This window comes from Nesoenas mayeri (assembly GCF_963082525.1).
Source record: "Nesoenas mayeri genome assembly, chromosome: 3".
In the NCBI taxonomy this organism is placed as follows: domain Eukaryota; kingdom Metazoa; phylum Chordata; class Aves; order Columbiformes; family Columbidae; genus Nesoenas; species Nesoenas mayeri.
Window position 1 is genome coordinate 6643275 of NC_137544.1, and position 25343 is coordinate 6668617.

Genomic DNA, 25343 nt, shown 5'->3' on the forward strand with positions numbered 1-25343 from the left:
ACCCAATAATTAAAACCAAGGATTATTAATTACACCAGACTCAATACATCCCAAGCCTGATTCCTAATCAGAAAACTTATTTCCTGGTTCTTTAGTTCTCCATCTGCAAATGAAAATACTTGGAGCTTTTTATTCATCAATCACCCAGTTTGCTGTGGGGACATCCCACATGGACAGTGGGGCTGCTTATTCCATCAGAGCTGCTGTGACCAAAGGCTTCTCCTTGACTCAGCAACTCCAAATGAGGGCAGTTAAATGCATCACAAGAACATGATGCTGTGAGAAAGCACTTTCAAGAATGAACATGAGCAAAGCAGAAATCAACCTGAATTCCAGATGGAAATATAGGCCGGAGCCAAACTTGACGGCTGCATGTGCATTTCATAAGCATTGTCAATGAGAAGGGAAAAGGGGAGGAGTGTACTATTTGGCCAGAAAAAAATTAAATGTATAATATCCTATATGATCTAACCAGAAAAAAGAGTCAAGCCTAGGGAGTCAATAAATACAGCTGCTTCAATGGGTGTTAGTACAGACTCAGAAGTCTCCCATGGGGAAAATTTTAATTCTGTTGGCATTTAGAAGGAGAAAGTGTTTATTGACACTTAGCCATATGAATGGAGGAAATTTCCAGCCAAAGCCCATGCACACAGTCCTGGCACCACTATAGATAAGCGAATGGAAAACACAAAATCCTGCAGCAACTAAGCTCTGACTAGAGGCTCAGCTTGGCTGGTTCCTGGATTTGGGCAGCTTGTGCGTTAGCCAAGTGTTTGCTAAACTGAGGTTCTCTTCTTGTTTGGCCTCTGTTTGCCAAGGAAGAATTCACTGCTCAAGACCAGACTGTCATGGTTGTTTGCATTCTAGCATACAATTAGACAATATCTTCCAAAGCAAATATATGGTTCAACACATGAATGATCAAAACTAAGCAGTTTATTTAACACCTTTGGTAGAATCACCCCTAGAATATATTAAAGGAAGAACTGTACAACCATAAAGCATATCCATTAATCAATGTGAAATAAAATTATTAAGGAGATACACACAAGAAGGTTGGTGCAGAGCTCTGCCAAAATCTGCAACTTCTCTCCATATCAAAGCTTAGATCATGCTAAGAAGCAGCAAATGGTATCAGTAAAGCTTGAGACAAAACAGTGCCTGTATTCAGTACCTTCAGAGGATAATGAGACTAGATCACTACAGGCCTGAAAACAACGTGCCCTTGAAAAAATTATTTGAGAAAAAAATAAAGAATCTTGGTATTTCACCTCTCTGTGTTCTTGTGGGAATTCTGAGCAAAGTAGTTATTTAATGAATAATCAGTATTGCACTTGCATGTGTATTGGAAGTATCTCGATCTGTGGTTGTACTGTTAATTCTTCAAATCTGCTAAAGAAAATCACCATCTCTTCATTGCTCCTCACATAGGCCGGGCCATTGATTGGTATAATTGCAAGGTCCATCTTACCTCATTACCTGCCTTGGATTAATGCCGCACCTTAGAGCAACAATTTTTAGCTGTTGTTTATTTTCTTTTGACCACAACTTGTTCATTGGCTAATTGTCCTCATGAAAACACCCATGAGAAATACCCAATAGAAATGGGTATCAGAAAGAACACAAAAACTCAACTGCCTTCACGTGGAGACTGTTAGAAGGACAAAGTGTAACCTATTTTTATATCACAGGTTACCGGCAGCGCCTCCGTCTGCAGGAGCCCCAGGTTTGCTGGCTCAGAGTTTCCCAGCACCGACATTGAAGACACACAGCAAGGTCAACATGCTGGAAACAGCATGACAGCTCCTGAGACCTTTTAAAGAACAGAGAACAGTGCTACCAGTAAATCAAAAGTGGAAAGTATCTCTCTGGACATGTACCTGCTTATTTAGGTATGAAATATTTCTGTTGCTTTTGAAATTTTTAAATTCCATATTTACAACAGAGCATTCCATTTTGAAATTCCATATTTAAAACACAGCAACTACTGCTCTCTATAAAAAAATAGATTACAAACCTCTTAAAACACAGGTGACATCTTGTATCTAACTCCTTTATCTTGCATCACTTATATTGATATAACAACCTTCTGAATACCATAGAAAAAGAGGTTGCACTTTTCTCTCCAAACTAGACTATTTTAAAAAGCATTAAGTCAGATAAATGAGCAATAAATATGCGTTTTTATTCTTCGTTTTTGTTACTTACTCTAGATGAAGACAATAAGCAGAAATCAAAAGACAAGTATATCTGTTTCTCAAGCACAACTATTCATAGAATCACAGCGTCAGGGATTGGAAGGGACCTCAAAATATCATCCAGTCCAATCCCCTGCCGGAGCAGGAACACCCAGATGAGGTTACACAGGAAGGTGTCCAGGTAGGTCTTGAATGTCTCCAGAGAAGGAGACTCCACAACCCCCCTGGGCAGCCTGTTCAGTGTCTGTCACCCTCACTGAGAAGAAGTTTCTTCTCAAATTTAAGTGGAACCTTTTGTGTTCCAGTTTGTATCCATTGCCCCTTGTCCTATCATTGGTTGTCACCGAGAAGAGCCTGGCTCCATCCTCCTGACACTCACCCTTTATATATTTATAAACATTAATGAGGGGAAGGAGAACCTCTCTGACCTACTAACCACCCCGCTTCTAATACACCCCAGGTACCATTGGCCTTCCTGGCCACAAGGGCACAGTGCTGGCTCATGGTCATCCTGCTGTCCACCAGGACCTCCAGGTCCCTTTCCCCTACACTGCTCTCTAATAGGTCATTCCCCAACTTATACTGGAACCTGGGGTTGTTCCTACCCAGATGCAAGACTCTACATTCTCCCTTGTTATATTGTTCTAGAAGATTTCACTGGTGCAATATTATTTCAAATAGAAAGAACTATCAGGTACAGAAAATAATAAAAGTAGTTATAGAGCAGTCCTTTCAAGCCACAAGGGTATTTTCAGTAGTCATGCTGTTGTGTGGAGTCTTATGATAAATCGAGCTCACGTGGCTAAGGAGAAGAATTTAAAAAAGAAAGCCTGAAACTCTCCCAACAAGTCATGATTTGTGCTACTGGGCAGCTGGCAGTACCCAAAGAGGCAGCAATATTCCTCCCTTTTTCTACAGCTTTCTTTGCTTGACTCTTATATTAGAGCACTTAAACTTTAAATCTCACAACATCTCTGTGAATGAGCTTCTTTTACAAATGGAGAATTGAAGCGGAGAGGAAAAAACATGAAAACCTAGTCTGCTTTTGACCCTTAGACCTCAGAAGTTTAGATAGGATGTGAGACTGCTAAACTTCTCAAAGGCAACTGCAGGGCAATGAATGATGTCCAAACCATCCACCCCAAAATACCAATACTAGCAGTGTGCTCACTGGAGCATTTGAACTGAATAATGAATTTACAGATTGACAGAGATCCTGGTCCAATGGGGATTAATCTCCCAAGGCAATACAGTCAAAACAGTTAAACTATTTCTACCATTTCCCTTTGCTGCCTGGTTAACGTTCATGTTGGTTTTTTTCCCTGCATTAAGATAATTCACATTTATTTACTGTCTTCAGACACAAATCCAATCAGTCTGGATCATTAATATTTTTTCTCTGTTACAGTAATGCCTTGTCCTCCCAATCCCACCCTGTTGCCAAGCGGAATGGTGCATGTGAACACAACTGAAGAGAGAACATGAGGAATTAATACAAGAATACCTTGCGTAAAGTAAGAGCTATGAGTTTAAATTCTCTTCCACTGTTTCAGTGAAGTCTGGAATTTCTCTATTAGAAATAAACAAGATATTCATTAGCTAGTTGCTTATATAACAAACATCATTACATAAAATTATAATCCAGAAGCACTGAAAGAATTTTAATTCATAGAATCATAGAATAGTTTGGGTTGATAGGGACCTTCAAAGCTCATCCAGTCCAACCCCTGCCATGAGCAGGGACATCTTCACCCAGATCAGGTTGCTCAGAGCCCCGTCCAGCCTGGCCTGGGATGTCTCCAGGGATGGGGCATCCACCACCTCTCTGGGCAACCTGGGCCAGGGTCTCACCACCCTCACAGTAAAAAATGTCTTCCATGTATGGCCTGAACCTCCCCTCTTTTAGTTTAAAACCATCACCAATACGCAACACCTATCCAGGTGAACTTCAAAGCAGAACTGCACTTTGTGATTTCCACGGTTGCCTTCTCAACTTTACTAGTTTCTCATCTATTATACATTTAGTAGCAAATCCAAATTTTTGGATTATTAAAACCGAAAGGCCTGTTGGATGGGTTAACGGATTGTGAACCAACGGTGTCACGCCAGCTGCTGGTTTCAGGCTTTCACACAAGCCTCTGTTGAAAGGATGAGCCACTCCAAATGCTGAAACTAAAAAGCTTTGCTTTCAGTGCTGAGTATTTCAGTACTTTGCTTTTCAGTACTAAGTAACCCCTCTCCTGTTCCAGAGGCCAAATGGAAAAAAGAGCATTTCTGAGCCTGTCTGACAGACTCCAAGAGCATAACACAAAATAAGATCACTTCCATAGGTGGAAAAGCAGAGACATCATGGCCACCTGCTGCAAGATCTCCTGCTCCACAGCCCAAAATCACACCAAGTTCTTTCACTGCAGGCCTGGCGAACAGGGCCGCTCCTGTCCACTGTCTTCTTCAGCCCCTTCAACATCTGCTGTACCACCGAAGGAACATTCCCTGCAAAAAGCTCTTCCCTATGTGAAAAGCTTTTTAGCAGAAGAAAACTGAAAGAGCCAAGACTTCAGTTGTCAATACTGCTTGTGTCTTCCAGTTGACCTGCAGAAGGGCTGGGCAGAGAGGTCCAGGAAAACCAAAGTGGGTGGGAGAAGGCAGGATTTTTGTGCTTGTTTTTGCTTTTTTCCTTCAACTTCCACACCCATCTCTTCTCAGAAACAACCTCCTTCCCTTTTAACCTTAAAGCCCGATGTTCCCATCATCCTCAAGTCAACATACACATTTTTATGTTGACAGTGACCATGCTGTCAACAACAACAACAAACACATTGAAGGGAACCCGTTTTGCAGCCAAATATATATATATTTGCAACTGTCCTGGGCATGAGCAAAGAGCAGTACGTATCTCCACCTTTAAAATATCAGCAGCACTGAAACCTTCCCAGAGAGGATGCTTGCTGTGCAGAGAAAGGCTGGGGATGAGCACAGAACTAGCTAGGCTTGAGCTCTGGGCTCAGCCCAGCTGCAGCAGTGCTGGACACAGCCCCAGATACTCAATTTGTTGACACGTAAGTGAAAACGAATCTGCAGTGAGCTGTGGGTCACTGAGGACAGGCTGCTGCTGGCATCTAAGCCAGACAACTTCCAAGTAGGCTTAGCCTTACTAAGCTGCACTGCAGTCTGCAGTGCAGTCTCCACTGTAAATACACCCAAAGTCTTTGCACTCAGTCATAAGAACAAATAAAAAAAGGCATTTTTAACCAAAGTACAGAAAGTCCAAGTAACATCAAAGGGATGACAATTCCTGTACTGTCTCCGTAACACTTTTATTCTCTTTTATCCTGCGTTCCTGGGTCACACTTGCCAGATGCTGCAGCTTAAATCAGGCTAATCTAAGTCTTACCAAAGTCAATCTAAAGCTTTCTGCTGATTTCATGGAAGTCAGAATTTTGCGTTTTCATTGCTATCATCATATGAATAAGGATACAAGAAGACCACTGAAACTTTAACTTCTTGTATAGCTTTATGTTGAGACACTGAAAAGAGAGTTATTTCAGGTACAAGTCCATATCAATGCAGGGGTAGTTCCTATCTTTTTTGTTTTAAAACATGTCATTCAGGAAAGAAGGAATAAGCAGATGATTATTTTACTACTTCAAAATGCTACAGGAAATGTGTCAGTGCAGACAAGACTGCTCACCTGAACCATTCATCTGAATTATTCTCTATTTAATGTATAAATCCAGTATTAAACTGTTCAGAAAAAGCTTCTTAATATAAGAAGAATCTCTTGCTGGGAACACAAAAGTATCTGTACATTATATCACCTGATACCTAATTAACAGGGAAATAAAAATCCTAATAACCTCTTGTAAACGAAAATGGTTTTATTTCCAGATATTTCCATGTTCAATGTTTGACTCAGAATTACACAGGAGTTCAAAATTTGACCTCCAGTTTGTAAAACCTTTTCTCCCTGTTCCAATGGATTAATACTAAGAACAGAGCAATAGTATTAGAAACTAAAGTTGTCTGTGTCTTTGTCCTTTAAATAAACTGCTCAATGTCACTGTATTACGTCTATGAGCTCTTTCAGACAATCTGTGAAAAGCATACTCAAAATTCCTTTTTCAAACTTAATTTGCAGTGATTTTCTTGCAGTAATATGAGAGTAAAAGAAAAATATAATTATTTCAACAGTAAGCAATTACACACAATGATTTTTCTACAGCAGCTGTCTAATTAAGAGACTATGAGCCCAGCATACCAAGCTTTAGATTAAAGTATTGTTTTTGAGGAATTCATCTGATATACAAGATGCACAACTTTTTGTATTCTGTTACACTGCAGATGCACCAAAATACTTGCTACAAACTTTTAACCCTTCACAAAACATTTATACTTGTATAGACAATACGGATTTGAACAAAAGAAACAGCTGCTGTTCAACTGAATGAAAATATCTGAAGATTATCAACACTGATAAATAACATTTGCAGCAAGGCTGATCTAAAAAAGTGACACCGGACTAAAAATATCTCGACAAAATTAACAATGAATGATTTGTTGTGAGTATGAAATGTGCATATGCACAGATGTCGGTTATATAACCCACTTTTTAATATCATTAAGGAGTAAACACCAGCCTATTCTTCCAGCTTATCCAAACACAGTGCAAAGCAGGCAGGTTTCTCTCCCATATTTCTCTCCCCTAATTAACAGATTTTTTTAACTGCGTGTCTTTCCCTGCTGCAGCAGAATCTCATCTGCCTCCTTATTCTGAATCGCACATACAAATGCCTATCGCTCCCCAAAGGCTTTTCTAAGAAGCATCCGTAACAAAAGAACTGCGGGTTCGTACCTTAACCTCTTGGTTGGCAAAAATCTCCACGTCAACCCCACAGGCAACCAGCATGGAGACATCACAGTCCATGCTCCGGGCTGGCATCCCCCCCTCTGCACACAGAGTTAGGCAACCTCAGCGGAACAAATGATTGGAAAGAAAAGAAAACAATAAAAGAAAATCTTCAGTATTGCAATTGAACAGTCCAAAAATTCTGTTTGGATCTCTGCGAGGCTCCGACACGAGGTCTTTGCAGTTCCCGGAGTTGCTCCCGGTCTGTCCCCGCACACCCAGCGCTAAGCAGAGTCACGGCGCTCGCTGTTCCACCGCTCCTGGCAATGACATCACTGCAAAGACTGACACACGCTACATCTCGTTCTCTTTTTTTTTCCCAACCCTTTTATCTCTAGGCAGCGCAGTGGATCAAATTGAACATGATTATGTGCTAAATCTGAACCGGGACTAAATCAATTCGAGCGGCGTTCGCTGGCAACTGAGTCATAGCTGTTGTTTCAGCTGAGTGCTTATGTTGGCAAAAAAAAGATCGCCTGACACCGAAAGCTCCGCTCCGAGTGTAAATTAACCCAGCATTTAAAGCCACTATGCTCAGGGTAATGTTTGTTACTTTATTATACTTCAAAATCAACAGCAGAGCACTGATGAAAATTAAAAACAACCACAAACAAAAAAACCTCATACACCAAAAAGGTCTGCATTCTGCTTTTAATACCTTTAAGTCATCTTTTTTACTAAAGCATGCTATTGAAACCCACACATGAGATCACAGAACATCTAGTCCTATCACCAGGAGCGATCGACGTGCTGCAAATTCGATCCCGGGACTCAGACGCACTGGTTGCACCCTGACTCAGGGCTGGCTGTGATTTGGAAGTCAATGCCCCTTCAAAGAAAAGAACATTAAAATTTCCCTTGAAATTAGGACTTCACACTTGGCAACCTTCACTCCATTTGTCCTTAGGGTTAATCCTGCCCAAATGTAACACTATTCAACTGAAAGAAACAGATTCATGTAAAGCAAAGATGTTCTACATCTACTGACTCAGTGGTCTGTTTGTTCTTTGCAAGTTTAATTTTTAATGATATAAATAAAAAATCTACAAATTTGAGAGTTCAAAAGTTGATCTTTATCCCAGACTTGCACCATTGTTTTTCCTCTAATGTTTCGTTCTTGTGATCCATAAATTACTTTTAATTGTTGCAGGCTTAGAAATGACATTTATGGGTAAGTCAGGTTAACAGGCAGAATTAAAGTGGATGTAAACAAGACTGTTCTGCTGACTCCACTTCCATTGACAAATATTGCAGCTTGCACCATGTTCTGTGATGCTGCAAGTATTTTACTACTGATATTTAAACAAGGTTGTCTAAAATTAGAGCAACTTTCTTATAAGAAGAGAGTGATAGAGTTGGGTCTGTTCAGCCTGGAGAAGAGAAGCTGAGAGGGGATCTCATCAATGTTTATAAATATCTCAAGGTGGGTGTCAGGAGGATGGACCAGACTCTGTTCAGTGGTGCCCAATGACAGGATGAGGGGCAATGGGCACAGACTGAAGCACAGGAGGTTCCATCTGAATATGAGGAGAAACTTCTTTCCTTCGAGGTGCCAGAGCCCTGGAACAGGCTACCCAGAGAGGTTGTGGAGTCTCCTTCTCTGGAGACATTCAAACCCACCTGGACACATTCCTGTGTGATCTGCTCTGGTGAACCTGCTTTAGCAGGTGGGTTGGACTGGGTGATCTCCAGAGGTCCCTTCCAACCCCAACCAGTCTGGGATTCTGTGAAAATCATCTCAGGCATATTCACTGAACCACGGTCAGTCTGGGCTGCAGACTACCATACCCTTCATGAAATTCAAAATGAAGACACCTGGCGAAAATATTATCAAGTTGTTTGCACCAAAACTCTGCATTCAGACACCTAAAAGCAGAAGCAGCTTCAGATCAAACTCAAGCCCACCCAGCTTCTCACCTTACACTTTCACCAGCACTGTAAATTGGTTAAACACAGGGAATTCCCAATTAGCAATGCTGAACAACTTCTGCTGAGAAATCCACTCTTTGCCCCCTGAGCTGGCAGCAACGTTAGATGCTGGTACAGAAAAGCTGAGATCTCTCATCAGAACATTCTTTCCCAAGCTCTATTAAATGACGTACCCACTTTTTAAGTCGCATTTATAGAGGCTCCCTCAGCAATAACTGCAAATTAAGATTCAGAACCAGGACAGAAACATTTCCCAGCACTAAAGATTTCACAAACCAAGGCTGCACCAATCAACAGAAATGGATGGAGTAGTAGAAGGCAGAAAATTAATCAATACGGTTTATCATGATAATCAATTGTTTTGTACACCAGTCACTTAATCATTGTCAAGTTTTTTCATAAACCTCAGGAAAAGATGTTTTAGAAAGAATTTGTAGTTATCATTTTTGTGCATGTTTAGAGGAACTTTTATTCATATATTTGAATATCACATATAGGTGACATAATAGAAAAAAGCCATAAAGATGCCTAATTGAAGTTCTAAGTGGGCAGCAATGGATAAATCATGTCATTAGAAAACTGAGATGTTAGTAAAGTGGTTATCAAAGAGCTGGAAGGAAACACTGAAATCAAAGCCAAGTCTTGTGTATCTGAGCCTGATGAAAGTTTTAGCAGTACGGACCAAAAGGACAAAAAAATGTAACAGACATTTGAAAAAAAGATCAAGAATTAGACAGTGTTGATTGTTAAGGTCTATAAAGGCATCAAAAATGAAAGCAATGCCTGGTCTGAGTGTGGTTTCATAGCAGTGATGGAAAAAAGATCAGGCAATACATAGCTACATTGGATAGTCCCAAAAATTATTCTTTCCTTTTCTCATGTTTAAAACTGCCACCCATCAATTTCAAAAGCCCTGCTCCTCAATTCTCTGATAAAAACTGGTACATATACACAATCGGACCTGTTCCACTTGATGGTTATTCTTGCACTTCTACTATTCATCTCCTTTCCAAACAGAATCACTGCAATTTTTCCATTCCAGCTGAGGAAGGAAACCTTACTGAGATGACAACTACTTCCATTTATTATTTCTTTTTGCCTATTCCTAAGCATAACCTATTTTTTCCCCTTAAAAACCACTCTAGCTCGCTAGGGTATTTTAGCGAGCTCTTTACAAAGACAACCTAGTTGGTTCTGTTCCTCCAAAACAACTATTACCTAACAGAACAAATCTACAGGGTGCTTTAGTACTTCAACTTACGTCTTTCAATATACGTCACATTCTATTTGTTATTACTCACTCCTGATTCAAAATCAACACATAATCTTATGTGGGATTTTTCTCAGGGCATTCTACAATTTCTTATAGTCTCATCTAATGTTAATAGCAAATTTTGTTATTGGATAATTTAAAAGCAGTTAATATTGACTGCTTTCTCCAGATCAGGAGACTCACTTTTCAATCAAATTTAAGGGAAGATTTCTTTCAATTTCTTTCAAAACAATTCTTAACTCCAGCTCTAAATTCTAAATTCAATTCAGCAAACTCCCAAGAAAAAATAAAGCCATATTTCACGTATATTTTGAAGTATCACATTTAATAAACATAAATTGACATAGATATGTAATGCACTTCAGCATACTTAAAGAACCTGCTCTTTCAGTAGGGTCTCCAGATCACAAACTGCTCCTGATCACAGATTTTGTACTAACGTGTGCAGGGAAGAAAAAGTCTTGCTAGTGGGTGCAAAGCCAGAGGATTTGATTGTTGCCAGAGGGCAACAAAGATGATTAAAGGGCAACAAAGATGATTAAGGGAGTGGAGCACCTCCCTTATGAAGAAAGGCTGAGGGAGCTGGGGCTCTTTAGTTTGGAGAAGAGGAAACTGAGGGGTGACCTTATTAATGCTTATAAATATATAAAGGGTGAGTGCCATGAGGATGGAGCCAGGCTCTTCTCAGTGGCAAACAGTGATAGGACAAGGGGTAATGAGATCAAGCTGGAACACAAAAGGTTCCACTTAAATTTGAGAAAAAACTTCTTCTCAGTGAGGGTGACAGACACTGGAACAGGCTGCCCAGGAGGGTTGTGGAGTCTCCTTCTCTGGAGACATTCAAAACCCGCCTGGACATGTTCCTGTGCGACCTCACCTGGGTGTTCCTGCTCCAGCAGGGGGATTGGACTGGATGATCTTTTGAGGTCCCTTCCAATCCCAAACATACTGTGATACTGTGATTTGTGGATCACATATATACCTTAAAGCCTCATCTCAAAGTTAAAGATGACACAATACATGGAATATTAATACTGACCAATACAAGCAGATTTTTTTTTTAAGTATAACAGGTGGTGCTGGGGACCTGACATCAACAGTAGATGAGGGATTTCCCTATTTCAAGAGGGATTATTTTAGGCTAGGTCTAGTATTAATATACGCAGCATCAGCACAGCAGAACCAGTCCTGGGTCTGGTTTAGGTTCCCCTGAGTGGTTTGTAATGGGAGTCAAAGCGCAGCTCGAAGACAATTTCAGAAGAAAATTACCTGAATTAGAGTACTAATATAAGTGCATCCAAAAGTATATAACTCTATTGCCATCCTCTACTAGTTTTACATTGGGCTTAAGACCATGACCACTAATTCTAAGAATGGAAAGCAGAGAGTTTTGAACAGTCATTCAGATGTTTCTCAATCTGTTTCAGGTTTTGTCCATGGTAACAATTGTTCATGGAATGAAATGGGTACTATTCACTGAGTGAATATTTCAAGAGAGTGAATTTAAGAGCAATTGAGATCCACTTGTATACTTAGGCTGAGTATGGAAATACCATATTTTTATAGTTATGTGTAGAGCCGTCAAACAGCTTTGAGAACTCAGAATAATACTACTTAAACTTAACGCCAGGCGGTATTTTTCCTTCACAAGATCCAAAATAATCCTGTAGCATCACTAGACTCTCTGCTGATTAACACATGATGATCATGTCTTATACTTAAATCAGCAACCCCCTTCAAAAAGACAAAAAGTTTCCAAAATCAGAAGGAAAATAAGTCATGTTGCTCCAGGCAGGTACAATCTGGGGCTGTTCAGCCTGGAGAACAGGAGGCTGAGGGGAGACCTTATCACTGTCTACAACTACCTGAAAGGATGTTGTAGCATGGAGGGGGTTGGTCTCTTCTCCCAAGTCACAAGTGATAGGACAAGAGGAAATGGCCTCAAGTTGCACCAGGGAAGGTTTAGATTGGATATTAGGAAAAAATTTCTTCCTGGAAAGGGTTGTTGGCATTGGAACAGGATGCACAGGGAAGTGGTGGAGTCATCATCCCTGGAGGGGTTTAAAAGGAATTTAGACAAGGTTCTTAGGGACATGGTTTAGTGCTAGAGTTAGGTTGTGGTTGGACTCAATGATCCTGAGGGTCTCTTCCAACTGAAATGATTCTATGATTCTAATCTTACGTTCTGGATTTGTACAGAGCCTGGGATAACACAGTCCTAGTCTACAACCTTTACTCCTGTGCGTGGAGTTTTTGTTTTCTTACTTTGTTACCATAGTTATATCTATGTCTCAGCTTGATACCTATAAATAGCATCACAGACTTTCAAGTTCAGCTCACAAGGCGTTAAAACAACTTGTGCAACATCTTGACCCTCCTTTTGCAAGCAAACTACTACTGATTCAGCCTTAGGGCAACTTTACTGTATCTGGACCTCACAGTAACATCAGCCACATTGTAACCAAAAATACCAGCTAAATTCAGAAGCAATGTGACATTTTTTGCTTACACAATTATTACTAGTAACAGACGGATTATTTCTGTAGCATCTCTGCTAGCAGGTACAAAACATATTGTCTAAGGTGCTGTACAAACCCAGAACAATAAAAAAAACACCTACATATAGGACCTTCTGGCACTTGAATGGAACACTGTAAATAGAGGCACATTATGTCTGACTCAAATGTTTTTAACGATGTGCATCTTCATCGATCTCATTCAGCCTACTACATAAGTCAAAAGTATTTGAACCGAGCTCCCTTATGTGCCTGTCGCTAGGAACAGACTTTTACAAATATCATCCTATTTTTTAATAGAACTACATAAGATGCTTTTTAGAACTCATAAAAAGAAAAGCTCATTTAAAAAAATGGTCAGTTCTTCCAGTTTCTCTGTCTGCAGCAGAATAAAGGCCAACCAGATACATTATTGAGGAGCAAAGTTGTCTTCTTCAAAGACATCAAAGTGGAATAGTGAAGACTGATTAGGGTTCCATAGTACTCCCTGTCATAAGAAAAGAAAAAGAATTGACTATAGTAGATAATCTCCAAAAGGATGGAAGTAACAGGTAAATCCAGCCAGCGGAACACATTAGCAACACAACAGACCAGGGGAATCTGGGCCAAAAACTGGGAACTAATGGGAGGATTTGTCCTTGTCCTGAGCTACGTTGCAGGTTACACTCCATATATATTGAAGGGTAAAAGGCTGGGACATTCAGGACTCAAATCAGAGACAGATGGCTGAAGCTAAAGGAAATGTAAACTCAAATGAGATATTTTATATATTGCCTGATGCTATGAGCTAGCATCACCATGCCAGATGCATTCACCGTTATGTTCCCACTACTAATTCCCAAACAGAATGGCCATCAAGTATCATTCTGTTAAATTATGCCCCTTTTAACAATGTTGTGAGGGTTTTAACTCTTGATGTATACCTTTTGCAATACATGAAAAAGCCTGAAATTCCATTAATGTCCATTAGCAAACTCTCCAAGAAGAGTCAACAGCTAAACAAGTGTGTTAAGCCAGAGGAAAACTCTCTGTACCAACTAATTCTTTCCTAGGTTGCAAATTACTATCAAAATTTCATTAATTTCCAGAGGCTAACAACACAACAATATCAAATATATAAAATAGAGCAACTAGAGCATTTTTAACCCCTCAGAGAGATGAATTATAAATAAAATAAAATATATTTTAGATAGAAAATTTAGCTAGTATTTATTATACATACAGAACAACAAACTATCCAACAGCTACAAAACCATTTATTTTTCTCCAAGCTGAAGTACCACAAATTCTAAATAAGCAACAATTGTGGCAAAAAAAGGATTCCAACTCACCCTTTCTTATAATAAATAATCATTCCTATGGTTTGAAGATTTTTAAAGATTTTGGCCAGAGAAGAAAAAAAGGAAGTAGAAGTTTAATTAAACTTAGAATAAGCCTAAATCAATAAGTTTCTCATGTGTGCAGAAAATCCCTCAATAAGTTTCTCATCTGAAAAACCCCTTGGTGAACCATGTCCTGGCTGGTCTTGATTTTTGAAAAGGTATCTTTTCCATAATATAAGTGATATTTTGCTTTTCTGTAGGTAATAACTTTCCGTTAGTCACACTTAGAGTTCTCAGGATCTGAGGGTCCAAGAGTCAGAAAACAAAACAAATCATTAACATTTTGAAGGCTTTCTGCTTCCTTTAATAAAGATAATATCGAACAAATCAAACACCCACGTATGATAATGCGATAACACTTCAATGACTGAATAAGCAACTATGTCATTTGGCCATCATCACTTTGCTGTCTCATTTAGCTACATACAAGTTTCAACTCTGAGTCAGATTCGTTCAATTACTTTTAACGCGGCAGCATCATTCATAGTCCTTTGCTTCCAAGTGTGCGCAGGGAGGTGTGAGGGGGTGGAAATCAGTGCATCTGTCCTCTGGAAACAGTTACAAATCCTTCTCCGCACCCGATCCACACAGGATAAGAACTGTGACAGTTCCAGAATCCTCTTTCTCATAAAACAAACTGCTGCAGTTCAGAAGTCAGGATGTCCTTGATGAATCTGGTGAACAGATGACCACCCACAGAATACATAATGCACACAAACCCCTGAAAACAGACAATCATCACCCTGCAGTGCAAGCTAAATTTATTTGCGGTCTATCTACACGGTATCATAGAAAAATTACACAGGTTTCAGTTTTAAATTAAAAGAACTGAACACAGATCTCCACAGCGTGGTATATATATTGCCATTCTAGGTGACAGATTTGAGACTTTCATTGTTTCAGCATGGATAGCCAATGCAATGTGAGATGCCTCAGGGTATCCAAGATACACACATGGGGTTGACAAATATGATAAATGACCTCTGGAAGACCCTTCTCTTCTAAATCATCATCCAGAGGCCCTGAGAGATTCTTTAAGATATTTAAATTAGCAATTTAAATTGCCTGTATTTCACAGGATCACAGCATAGTTGGGGTTGGAAGGGACTTCTGGAGATCATCCAGTCCAATGCACCTGCTCAAGCAGGTTCACCCAAAGCAGATCACACAGGAATGTGTCCAGGGGGGTTCAAATGTCTCCAGGGAACTGAATTGTTTCTTGTTTCAATGGACTTTAGAGTAGGATTTTGCTGACCAGTCACTTGATGTGTAGTTTAAGATGGACTGAATTGCACTCTAATCTCTGCTGATTGCTAACTAGATCTCCAGCAACTACAACAGAAACTTAAACACATGGTGCATAGATGCATATGCTCTATATGCAAACTCCATGAGGTTCAACAAGGTCAAGTGAAAAGTCCTGCACCTGGGCAAGGGCAACTCCCGGTACCAGTAAAGGCTGGGGATGAAGGGATTGAGAGCAGCCCTGCCGAGAAGCACGTGGGGGGTTCTGGGGGATGAAAGATTGGACATGAGCCGGCAATGGGCACTTGCAGCCCAGAAGGGCAATTGTATCTTGGGCTGCATCACAAGCAGCATGTCCAGCAGGTGAAGGGAGGTGATTCTGCCCCTCTGCTCCACTCTGGTGAGACCCCACCTGCAGTTCTGTGTCCAGCTCTGGAGCCCTCAGCACAGGACTCACATGGACCTGTTGGAGAGGGGCCAGAGGAGCCACAGAAATGATCCGAGGCTGGAACAGCTCTGCTGGGAGGACAGGCTGAGAGAGTTGGGGTGTTCAGCCTGGAGAAGAGAAGGCTTCAGGGAGAACTTACTGTGGCCTTTCCATACTTAAAAGGGGATGATAAGAAAGATGGGGACAGACTTTTTAGTAGGGTCTGTTATGACAAGACAAGGGGTGATGGTTTTAAACTAAAGGAGGGGAGATTCAGGCCAAACATGAGGAAGAAGTTTTTTACACTGAGGGTGGTGAAACCCTGGCCCAGGTTGCCCAGAGAGGTGGTGGATGAACCATCCCTGGAGACATCCCAGGCCAGGCTGGACGGGGCTCTGAGCAACCTGATCTGGGTGAAGATGTCCCTGCTCATGGCAGGGGTTGGACTGGATGAGCTTTGAAGGTCCTTCCAACCCAAACTATTCTATGATTCTATGTTATGCATAAGTTAATTTAAGAATTGATCTTGAAGTGAATACTACACTGAATGTTACCATTGCAGCTCAATTTTCTCAACAGTAAGACAGGAACGGCGATACCTGCTGTATGGTGATGTTAATGAGCACAGGTAAAACAGATTTCTAATTGATGAATTCTTATGATGAATTCTTGATGAATTCTAATTAGATGAATTGATCAATTCATCTAATTGATGAATTCTTATGTTATCTTTAATTTTATAAAAGACTGCAAAACAGGTGATGCACTTTCATATATTTATTCCTGCAGTACTTGGAAACAGAACTGACACCAGGTCATACATGGATTCTATCACACACACAGGACACCAGGACAATGCTCCGAGAGCTGCAAGAAACCGTGAGATCTCAGTCACCCTCTCAGTTCACGTTGGGAAGATGGACCTGCCCATGGGCTGGCACAGAAGCAAGATGCTGGAGAGATGGATTCAGCTCTTGACAGAACAGACCTTGCTTAAAAAAACATGCAGGAACTCACACTCAGAAAGGTGCAAAGCTGGGCAGGACAGGTTCTCCCCATTAAGAGATGTTACTTAATGGATGATGCTGGTTCGGATAGGCCTGTAATACTCCTGCCTAAAAATGTGATTTACAGTTATCCACGGACTCCGCTAACAGTTCCAAAATGTATTTTTAAATCATTCCCATTTACCTGTACTTGTCTCAGACTAGCAAGGATATTTAACATGCCTGTACGTTTTCCTTGTCATTTGAGACGCTCCATCACAGCAAAATGCCCTTGAAAGAAGAGCCTGGAATACAAATGCTCACAGCTGCGAGAGACCAACCTTATCTCTGAGCTGCAGCTCCGCACAGGACACACAGGTGAGAGATCTAATGGCTGTGCTGAGAGAAAACAGCACTTACTGCCAAGCCAGCAGAAGCAGTCCAGTAAAAAGGGAAAGAAAAACAAGAACAACCCTGTCAAACAGCATGCAGTCAGGCAGCAAATAATGAAGCAATGAATAATAGATTTCTTACGTAATTGCTATTTTATCCTGATATTATAGGGTAGGTCTTTATTTTGCTGCAACACTGTAAACCAGACAATCTCTTCTCCCATTAATCCCCTGATCCAACTGCAGTGTTGATACTCAGAATTTATCATATACAAATATCCATTCTTGTCTTCATTACAGACAGAAGACACTGTCTTCCATTTTGATATATATTCTATTATTTATGTTCAAAGGACAGATGAAGAATAGATATATGGGGCCCAAAAGTCAGTGGCTCTACAGTGAAACGTGAAATCTGCTAAAGAAGTTGGTGGGTTTTTGTTTTGTTTCCTCTGTCCCCCGCCCAGCATATAATGATGACCAAAAAATAACACCCACCACACCAAATCCGAGTCATTCTCAATTCATCTATATAACGGCTTTATCAGAGTCCTCCCTGCAAGGCTGATTTTGTGATTTCACAAACAGAAGAGAGAGACCCATTTAAGAGCCTGTATTTATTGCTGATTTAACTTTAACGTGCTAATTATTTTTGTAATCTGTTACCAAGAATTCAAGTTAATACTCTGTTTAGTTTCATGAACCAATTCACAGAACAGTTATGGATACAGCTCTGATACAGAACCTGTAGCTTTCCCTTATATAGGGAATTAAAGTTTATCACATAGGTATAGATCACTTTATTTTCTCTTTAGTCAGGTAAACGCAAATAAGCTATGAAGAAGGAGAATGTCAGCACTGAAACATTCAAAAATCAAAAGTTTCAAACCATTATGAGTTACTCCAACAGCCGCAATTTTCATATAATGTGAAAGAACCCTGTTTAAGGGAAAAAAGTCTCATTAATAATTAAAAAAAATCCACAACCAAAAAGCCCCACCAAACGACACACAAACAAAACCCCAAATACCTACTCCTCTCCACCCTATGCCCTTTAATGTAAGGTGCTCCTTACTGATGCTGACCATAAATATGAACTTGAAATTATATTAGTTTGGAGGTCACTGTTTGTTTTGCAGCTTTCCCCTGTAAAGGGACCTTTTTCCTTGCAGCACAAAGCAAGTAGGACTTAGTGTACAAAGGTATTAGTTAAGGTAAAAGTTGTTTGCTCATTGTTGAAAACATAAAGAATATAAGTACTAATTTGTAATTTTATATGTAACTTTAAAATAGTATCCATAAACTTTAGGCAGAAGCTGAGATTTTACAGTCAGAACTTCATATCCTTCTAACTTAGGATGGACAAGCAAAATTCTCTTTCAGTTCACTTGAGATACCACCAATTCCATACAATTTCCTCCGGCCACAGAGATAAAATTAAGCGCAAATATTACAACACGTAGCAAGAGGCATCCTGGGTGCACCACCTGCTCCCAAAGGAGTACTTGGAAATGCGCTGTTTTATTTCATGACACTCTTTTCATCAACTTCAACATGAAGAAATTTATGCTTTAAGATGTGTACTACAGAGAAAAGGTCAAAACTCTTTAAATTAGCTCTTAAAAGATTGCTAAAAAATATTCTAACATTGAATGATATCAAGTGACAGCAACCGCTTCTCGTGGAAAGGACACGCTCTGCAGCTCATACAGATTTATTCCCACTCTAAATTACTCAGCATATCTCAAGCATGTTTATGTTTCTATGACACAAGGAAGTAATTGAAGACAGTCATAAGCCAAGAAACATTCCTTGAAGATAACTGAATTAGAACTTGAACAAAAAAAACCCTAATTTCTTATCTTTTTGGACAGAGCAAGTGAAACAGCTTATATATTTCCCATTCTGTCAACGTTCTTTCAGCATGTTAAAATATTGTTGTAACGTCTGGCTGCTATTTACAAAATATTTTATATACACCAAAGAATGCAGGCAGATTTCTGAAAGGACATGTACCAGACCATATAGAGTAAGCATATTTTAAAAAATAACAAATTCCCCAGCAGAACAACTCCTGTATCAGGTTGCAAACTGTTGCAGGGCAGAGATCTGCCCCATATTAGACTGTCCTAAGAGAAGGTCATTGAAGTCTTCAAGGCATCACATTCACTATAGTGACGGCCACAGCATAAAAAATTTGCAGATAAATATTAAAAAAGAGATATTCCCATTAGTCTCTTATCTGGCTATGAGGTAGGACACCTAGTGACCACGCAACAGGGACAAGATAAAGTCACAAAGCCTTATAATGATTCCACCTGAGCAGCAACATAAACCAACTAAACTAATCAACTAAAAGACAATAATTCATAAAGATCCATATTCTGACATCCATAAAAATGGTCTCAACTTGCTGCCTTGGTCCTGTAAAGATACAAAGAAATAGCAGACGATAGAGAGAAAAGTTTATACATTAAGATCCACTTATAGCGTGGGGCTATCTACAAAACTGCAAAATAAATGCTCAAAAGCTAATAAATGTCATAGAATCATAGAAGGCTTTAAAGCTCATCTTTAATAGATTTTTATCTAGTATGGCTTATTTGAGATAAACAAATGGTAAATCACATACAATAAAACATCTGACACAGTACTGGACAGCAAATCATTTATTAATGCAGAGAAGACGGGATTTCTGTAGAAACTGTAAAGTGCCAACAAAGGAAGTACCACACCGAGGGAAGGCTCTTATTATAACTTCTATTTAAATGTATTATTAGCAGTAATTTTATCTGGCATATGAATGACAACCCACACGACCCACGCAACAGAGAGGCACACACGAAACTGCCAGCGGCTTGAAATTAGAGGTGTCTTCAAAGCAAATCGAGATTGGGACTATGAGTTCATCACAAACTGGCAGCGCTGGTAAGTTGATGTAACAGAATGTGGAAAAAGCCAACATGATCCCAGGTTTCAGCAGCAGAACACTACCAGGTAAAGAACGACAAATCATTATGTGACTTTACAACACCTGAGTCAATTTAAAGAAGAGATAGCTAGAAGATGATAGTGGCAGAGCAAATGAACGCACACCTGTCATTAAATAATGAGCTCCAAGACGTCAGTGGCAATACTAACAGGACAGCAAGACTGGCATTGCTTTTGGAAAGAGAAAAGAGTAATTTGAAAGAGTTTTAAGTTAAGTGGGGTTGGGGGGGAGGGAGGAACAAGTACAAAGCAATGGTGGCAATAAGCTTGAAATGGAACTGTAAAATAACAGCGCGAATTATGAGGGGAGACTGAAAGAGCTGGGGCTGTTCAGCCTGGAGATGAAAAGCTGAAAGGGGATCTCCTCAATCAAGGGTGGATATCAAGAGGATGGACCAGACTCTGTTCAGTGGTGCCCAATGACAGGATGAGGGGCAATGGGCACAGACTGAAGCACAGGAGGATCCATCTGATTATGAGGAGAAACTTCTTTCTTTTGAGGTGCCAGAGCCCTGGAACAGGCTGCCCAGAGAGGTTGTGGAGTCTCCTTCTCTGGAGACATTCAAACCCACCTGGACACATTCCTGTGTGATCTGCTCTGGTGAACCTGCTTTAGCAGGCGGGTTGGACTGGATGATCTCCAGAGGTCCCTTCCAACCCCAACCACTCTGTGGTTCTGTGAATAGGTAATAGTGCCAGTGCTGCAGAGAGGAAAAAAGCAGCCAGAGCACACTCCTATTTTATACCATTTTGCATCATCAGATACATCAGAATCATAGTCACAATGACTCATAAGGAAGAAGCCTAACAGCAGTTTTGAATAATGAAACAGCACGGGTGAAAAAGTGTGGGAGTTGTGAAACCCAAGCACACGGTCAGCTCAACTAAAAGATTATTACAGCAAATATACTCTTCAGCCATAGAAGCTGGGGGAAAAAATAGTTCTCAAAGTTGAAGTTTGCTGAGCACAGATAAAATTAGATGAATTGTCTGGATCTGTCACCTGGAATCAGGGCAAAGTTATTGCCCCATATTCAGCATAAAAGAACAAAATAAGATGTCAGAAAAGGAAAAATAGTTTGTTTAAGTCATTCACATTTTTACATTGTCAGCAAAGTACATGTAAGTGTCCATTAAAGCAAGCCAGCTGGACTGAAGGAGCTAGATAAGAATTGGGAAGCTGAATCAAGTCCAGGTTTTGTGCTGATGACTGAAGTCTGTGAAATACAGGAATGAGTCAAGGTAACTTAAAGAGGGTTCCTACCCAAAGAGACAATGACACACAGAGCAAAACACATTACATCTTATCAGTAAATTGGAAATACAGTATCAAATCCAAATCTAACTGGAGCCCATTAATAACCTAAACTGAGAATATACTGGAAGGTATTTTACTTCCACAGAGCCTGATTTTTAATTTGGGTAAAAACTCCCCAGGCAGGTAAGAAAAATCTCAACTGCAACACATTTCACAGATACAGAATCACAGGATCACAGAATGGTTGGGGTTGCAAAGGACCTCTGTAGATCATCCAGTCCAACCCACCTGCTAAAGCAGGTTCATTCACCAGAGCAGATCACACAGGAACAGAGTCACAGAATGGTTTGGGTTGGAAGGGACCTCGAATATACAGCAAAAATACAACAGTATTTTACAGGTGCATCTATATTTGCATTTAGTTCAGATCAGGATTGTGCTTTTGAAGCAAGTCTGCTGACAACCCCCATTTATCACACTTTGTTTTACACCAGTGACCAGGCTGCATATGCCAATTGGATTTCTTTGGACAAAACTGAAGTGGAAGAGGCACTCCAGGAGCATAATGAGCATGCTCAGAGGACTTAAACTAGATTAACTGGTAGTCTGAAATACCACATTCCCACACACGTGACACACATACAACTACTTTTCTCTACAAGGCAAAAAGGATTAGGTTGGTGTCAGAATGACACTAACCATTTCCCATCTCTGTAGTCATGAAGGAAGGCATGTGAAGAATGAAATTGTCTGATGCGTAATAAGAATGCATAGAAGGGTCAAGAAGCACTCGGAATAAAAGAATGATTTTGAGAGGCCTGCAACCGACCATGCTTCATCTGTGGCATTTTAGATATGAGGAAGGTCCACATTTGCCAATTAGACAACAAAAAGACTGACACCACAAATATCTAGTGAATCAGTCTTCTAAAACAGATTTGCCACAGTGTTCACATGTGAAGATCAAACGCTTTACAAAGCCAATACTATGAGAACCACTTTGCTGAATGATCTTCGAAAGCCAAAGCGCAGAAGAATACCCATGTGCATAAAACCATATTACTTTCCAGGATACACAATTAAAGTGCCGTGTAAGTGCATGTGTTATAGGACAGTAGAATAATCTAGGTTGGAAAGGACCTCTGGTGATCATGTAGTGTAACTTCTTACTCAAGGACAGAGAGAGCTTCAAAGTTAAATCAGATTGTTCAGGATCTTCTTCAGTCAAGTTTCAAAAAAATTTTCAAGGATGGAGGTTTCTCAGCCTCCTCCAGCAGCTCAATTCAGTGCTTACCCACTGCAAAAACTGTTTTTCCTTATATCCAGTTGGAATTTCCTACATCACAACTTACATGCGCTGCCTTCATTGGGCACCTGTGAGAAGCGTCAGGCTGTGTCTTTTCTACAGACACTCAATCGGTGGTAGAGGACAAGAACTAGATCCCTCCTGAGCCTTAGTCTTCTCCTCCTTAGGATGAACAAACCCAGTCTCCACAGACAGCATCTCCATGTGTTATGTGCTCCTTCAGTGCCCCTCTCCAGACCCTCCCCAATTAGTCTAAATCTTTTTTTTTGTATAGGGGAGCCCAGAACAGAAGACACTATTCCCAATGTTGCTTCACAAGTAAATAAAATAAGTCACCTCTTTCAGCCTTTTGGCTCTAGCACATCATGCAGCAAGCTGTGACTGAAGACTACAGTTCGAACATTTTAGAACACAGAAGCCTCACGGTGAGAAAATAAAAATGAAACACAGTTGGAAGCAGATTTACCTGTGTCTACCGCATCCTCACAGACAGAAGGCTTACCCTTCAGGTGGCTTTCCATCCAGCAATAAAGCAAAAATTTAACATATTGCCCCCTGGTTCCCTGGGAAGTCTCTTTCCAATATCCCTGTGACCTGGGTTTCTGCTCCCAGCTCTTCCCAAAACTCAGTCACGCTGCAGTTTTCTTGCTCTCCAAGCCTTTTTTCTCCCCTCCTACTTTAGATTCTGGAAGCCTGTCTTTTCTAGTGCTCAGCTGCCTCCAAGGAAGAAATAACATCTCTTGGACTGTCCAGCAGCTCAGGTCTCAGGGTTCAGTAGCTCACAGAAGGCAAAGTGAGTTATCTCTGTAGGCCAGTCCCAGTCATTAAAAAAAAAAGGAGAAAACAAACAAACAAAACAAAACCAAAACACAAAACAAAGCCAAACAAAACAAAACAAAACCACACATACAATAAATAACATGCTAATAGAATCACTGATTCATACTAAGCATTCAAATAATACTTCACATGGCCAAGAGCTTAGAAAAGACTCCTTTGCTTTTGTCTGACAATTCTCTGTTGACTCACTGATTGCCACTTAAATATCACTATAAGAACGTTTAAATACCTCACTGCATTTATCTAAACTTCAAATTACAATGTAATTAATCACAGGTATTTTTGAATATACAAAACAATCTTTTCACCTGGCTGGCCTACAACCTATTCCAGTATTGCCGATAGACATAAGATGTACACAGGATTTAATTCCAGGCAAAGCAAATTGTTTTGCAAATAAAACAGTAACTTATAGAGTACCAAGTTGTCTCTATATGAAAAAAAACATTCAGTGACATCTCCTCTATGTTACTCTATGCTTGTCAAAGTTTCTTATATTTAACTTCAGTTGCTTACACTGCTCCAGTAACTCAGTTGTTTGAAGCCTGGCAAGCAGACTTTCTACTGGCTTCCTTAGTATTACCTGACTTTTCTGTTAGCTCAAGAAAATCACATTTAGCTTTCATATCAGAATTATTTTTCTGAAGTACACACATACACATACTACATGCATATGTACATGCAACACAGAAATAAAGAATAAAAAAAAAATCAAACTGGTAGTAAGATCCATTATCTGCCCTTATATATTCAGAATATAGAAGCAACCACCACACTCAGTTTACATAAATATGTTAATTCCTTCCACACACAGTAAAACCATTTTAAAATGGGGAATGCGGAATTGGGGAATGACCTATTAGGGAGCAGTGTAGGGAAAAGGGACCTGGGGGTCCTGGTGGACAGCAGGATGACCATGAGCCAGCACTGGGCCCTTGTGGCCAGGAAGGCCAATGGCATCCTGGGGTGTATTAGAAGGGGGGTGGTTAGTAGGTCAGAGAGGTTCTCCTGCCCCTCTACTCTGCCCTGGTGAGACCACATCTGGAATATTGTGTCCAGTTCCGGGCCCCTCAGTTCCAGAAGGACAGGGAACTGCTGGAGAGACAAACATATAAAGGGTAAGTGTTACAAGGATGGAGCCAGGCTCTTCTTGTTGACAACCAGTGATAGGACAAGGGGTAATGGGTTCAAACTGGAACTCAAGAGGTTCCACTTAAATTTGAGAAAAAACTTCTTCTCAGTGAGGGTGACAGACACTGAACAGGCTGCCCAGGGGGGCTGTGGAGTCTCCTACTCTGGAGACATTCAAGACCTGCCTGGACACCTTCCTGTGTAACCTCATCTGGGTGTTCCTGCTCCATGGGGGGATTGGACTGGATGAGCTTTTGAGGTCCCTTCCAATCCCTGACATTCTGTGATTCTGTGTGATTCTGTGAAAATACTACCTTAGAGCAGGAAGTTTGTAATTAAATGGTCTGGCTTCGCATTAGTTTAAAAGTCAAAGTTGTATAAATATGAAACAACATCGGCAGGATCACTTCTGATATTACAGAGGGACGTGAGTCATATCTACGCCCAAAAATGTTCCTGGCATCACTAGGGCTCTATTATTCATGTTGGTTTTGTTTATTCCTCTGGGGTCTGATACATTGTATTAGAGGTGGTAGTAACAAGTATCACAGTCCTAAAGCGCT

General features: G+C 40.3%; 1 protein-coding gene across 1 annotated transcript in view; it reads right to left on the minus strand.

The window, feature by feature from the left end:
• The window catches only part of RCAN2 (regulator of calcineurin 2), an 88173-nt gene that overhangs the window by 32018 nt on the left and 30812 nt on the right, over positions 1–25343 (minus strand). The window contains 2 exon segments of the mRNA XM_080342701.1: positions 7051–7142; position 7145. Of these exon segments, the coding sequence (XP_080198827.1) occupies positions 7051–7142; position 7145 (93 nt within the window).